The sequence below is a fragment of the Parus major genome, chromosome 18, assembly GCF_001522545.3.
Source record: "Parus major isolate Abel chromosome 18, Parus_major1.1, whole genome shotgun sequence".
Taxonomy (NCBI): Eukaryota; Metazoa; Chordata; class Aves; order Passeriformes; family Paridae; genus Parus; species Parus major.
In genome coordinates, this window is record NC_031786.1 from 861,061 (window position 1) to 863,589 (window position 2,529).

At 55.7% G+C, this 2,529-nt stretch overlaps 1 protein-coding gene across 1 annotated transcript in view; it reads left to right on the forward strand.

Moving 5' to 3' along the window:
- The window catches only part of RPTOR (regulatory associated protein of MTOR complex 1), a 99,846-nt gene that overhangs the window by 52,979 nt on the left and 44,338 nt on the right, over nt 1-2,529 (forward strand). Inside the window, exon 11 of the mRNA XM_033518796.1 lies at nt 2,296-2,304. Coding sequence (XP_033374687.1) covers nt 2,296-2,304 — 9 coding nt within the window. The remainder of the gene's footprint in view (nt 1-2,295; nt 2,305-2,529) is intronic.

A 2,529-nucleotide genomic window follows, 5' to 3' on the forward strand; every position in this document is an offset into this window, starting at 1 on the left:
GTGCCAGGGGTGTCCCGTGTGTGCCAGGGGTGCCCCTGTCCATTCCAGGGGTGCCCCTGTCCATTCCAGGGGTGCCCCTGTCCATTCCAGGGGTGCCCCTGTCCATTCCAGGGGTGTCCTGCCTGTGCCAGGGGTGTCCCTGCCTCTCCCTGTCCATCCCAGGGGTGTCCCTGTCTCTCCCTGTCCATCCCAGAGGTGTCCCTGTCTCTCCCTGCCTGTGCCACATGTCTGTGTCTCTCCTGCCCCTCAGCCTGGAGCTGCTGACCCGATGGCCTTTGGGTACATAAATACCAGGGGTCTCCCCTCCCCTGGAGTTTTGCTGGCAGAAACACAAACCCCAGCCCAGGTACCACCAGCAGCACAATTTGAAGCCTTTCTTCCAAAGGGATGTGGTCCCAGTCCCTTCCACAGGATCTGTGAGGAGACTCCCCTTCCCTGTCAGCTGGGTCTGTGACTGACAGCACCATCCATCCCTGCAAGACCAGATTTTAATTTCCTGAGTCTCCCAAGCCTTGGGAGATGAGGTGGATAAGCAGATGTGTGGTTTGTCTCTGTCACTGCGATGGAAGCAGGCAGGATTTTGCTCCAGCTCCAACTTTGCTGCTTTCCAGTGGATTGTTTGGCAGCAGCAGGCTCTGCAGGAGCGTGACTGCAGTGGGACTGAGAGGTCACCTGGCAAAGGAACCTGTGTTCCTGCCTGGAGCAAAACCCAGCTGGGACAGCGTAATTGTTGTTGTAATTATAGCACATTAATTGTACAGTGGAGTAGGATTGGTTGGTAACAGGTCTGAGGATGCTGAGGATCCAAGCCCAGCCAATGCAGGGCAGGAAGGGAGTGAGTTTCAGAGCCTTTCTGGTGTTTTCAGAGCCCATCAGGGAGCACAGCCAGCCTGGCCAGCCTCGATCCCTGCGGAGATTCTGTCTCTGGGATCTCCTGTGCACACAGGGCTCCTGGAGATCCCACAGGCCCTGACTCCACCCTGCCTTTGTCAGGAGCTGCCTGCTAAAATCCGGGCTGTGGCACCTAAATGATCCCCCTGTGTCCTGGCTGTCCCTAATGTGTGTGTGTGGATGGAATTCAGTCCCGTTTTCCGCGGGGCAGCGCGGTGACGTGGGGCTGTGTGTGCACAGTGGGAGCACTCCCGTTACTCCAGGAGGAATGGATTGTGTGCACTGAACCCATCCTCACCCCAGGCTCTGCAGTGTGTGTCAGCCTGGGCTCAGGGGGTTGTGCAGATGCACTGGGGGGCTGGCAATGGGGAATCCTGCGGGGCTGAGGGCATTGTCTGGGCTGGACAATGGCAAAACGGAGCTTTTCCAGTCAGACACGGATTGCTCTGGGGCTGTCCTGAGGGAGGGCAGCAGGGAGAGTGCAGCTGGGGGCTGTATCTCCACCCAGACAGCCTTTTCAATCAATTCCCTTTCTGGCAGAGTTTGGAGTTCCTTGGTTTCTCTGCTGGCTGGAGGGTCCCCCTGTGCCATGTCTGTGCCTGCTGCTCCAGCCTCACCTGCCCTGCTCTCTGCCCCTGCTTTAATCCCAAACAGCTGCCCTGTAACTCCTGGGCTGCCTGATGGAATAACCTGGTGCCAACCAGGGCAGGGTGACCAAAATCCTTCCTCTGATGACCTGTCCCAAGCTCTGATACTCAGAGTGAAACACAGCAGTAGTTACCACATCCCCCTGCTTCCTCTGGGCTCCTCCTGCACCACCTCAGCATCCAGAACCAGTCATCCAGAGTGGGAGACTTGAGCCAAGTAATTCAGTTATTCTTCAATATTAAACATGAAAAATAATCTAATTTCAATATGCAGTGTGCAAACACAGCGAGGAGGGGATGGAATTGGGGAGGTAAATCAAGGAGTCTCTTTCCCTGAGACCCGTGCTGAAGGATGTTCCTCAATTTAAACTGAGGATTAAACCTCGCATTCCAATATCTTACATCTGTTAAGGAGATTAAGAACTGCAAGTCTATCTGTTAATATTTCACACCAGGGTAGGTATAAGCCAGTAAAGCACCACCTCATTAGCGTTGTCAGCCTCCATTTTAATGAGATTTTTATTAACGACCAACATGACCTTTTGCTCCCTCTGAAGTCTCCGGTATTGATTTGCCCAGGAAAGCGAAGGCTCTCCCTGTGCTGCTGAGCTCTGGGGGCTGTGGCTGCCCTCTGGGTCCTGCTGCAGGAACCATCCCCACCAGGCTGGGAAAGGCAGCTGCAATCCTTGGGGATTGCTTTGACAGAGGGGCACCCTGGCTGCCAGGGCTGCCAGCATCCCCTCCCTGTGCCCTGCAGGTCCTGGATGTGTTTCCCTGGCCAATAACCCTGTGCCCTGCAGGTCCTGGATGTGTTTCCCTGACCAATAACCCTTCCCTGTGCCCCACAGGTCCTGGATGTGTTTCCCTGACCAATAACCCCCCTCCCTGTGCTCTGCAGGTCCTGGATGTGTTTCCCTGGCCAATAACCCCTCCCTGTGCCCTGCACACTGTGGATGTGTTTCCCTGGCCAATAACCCCCCTCCCTGTGCCC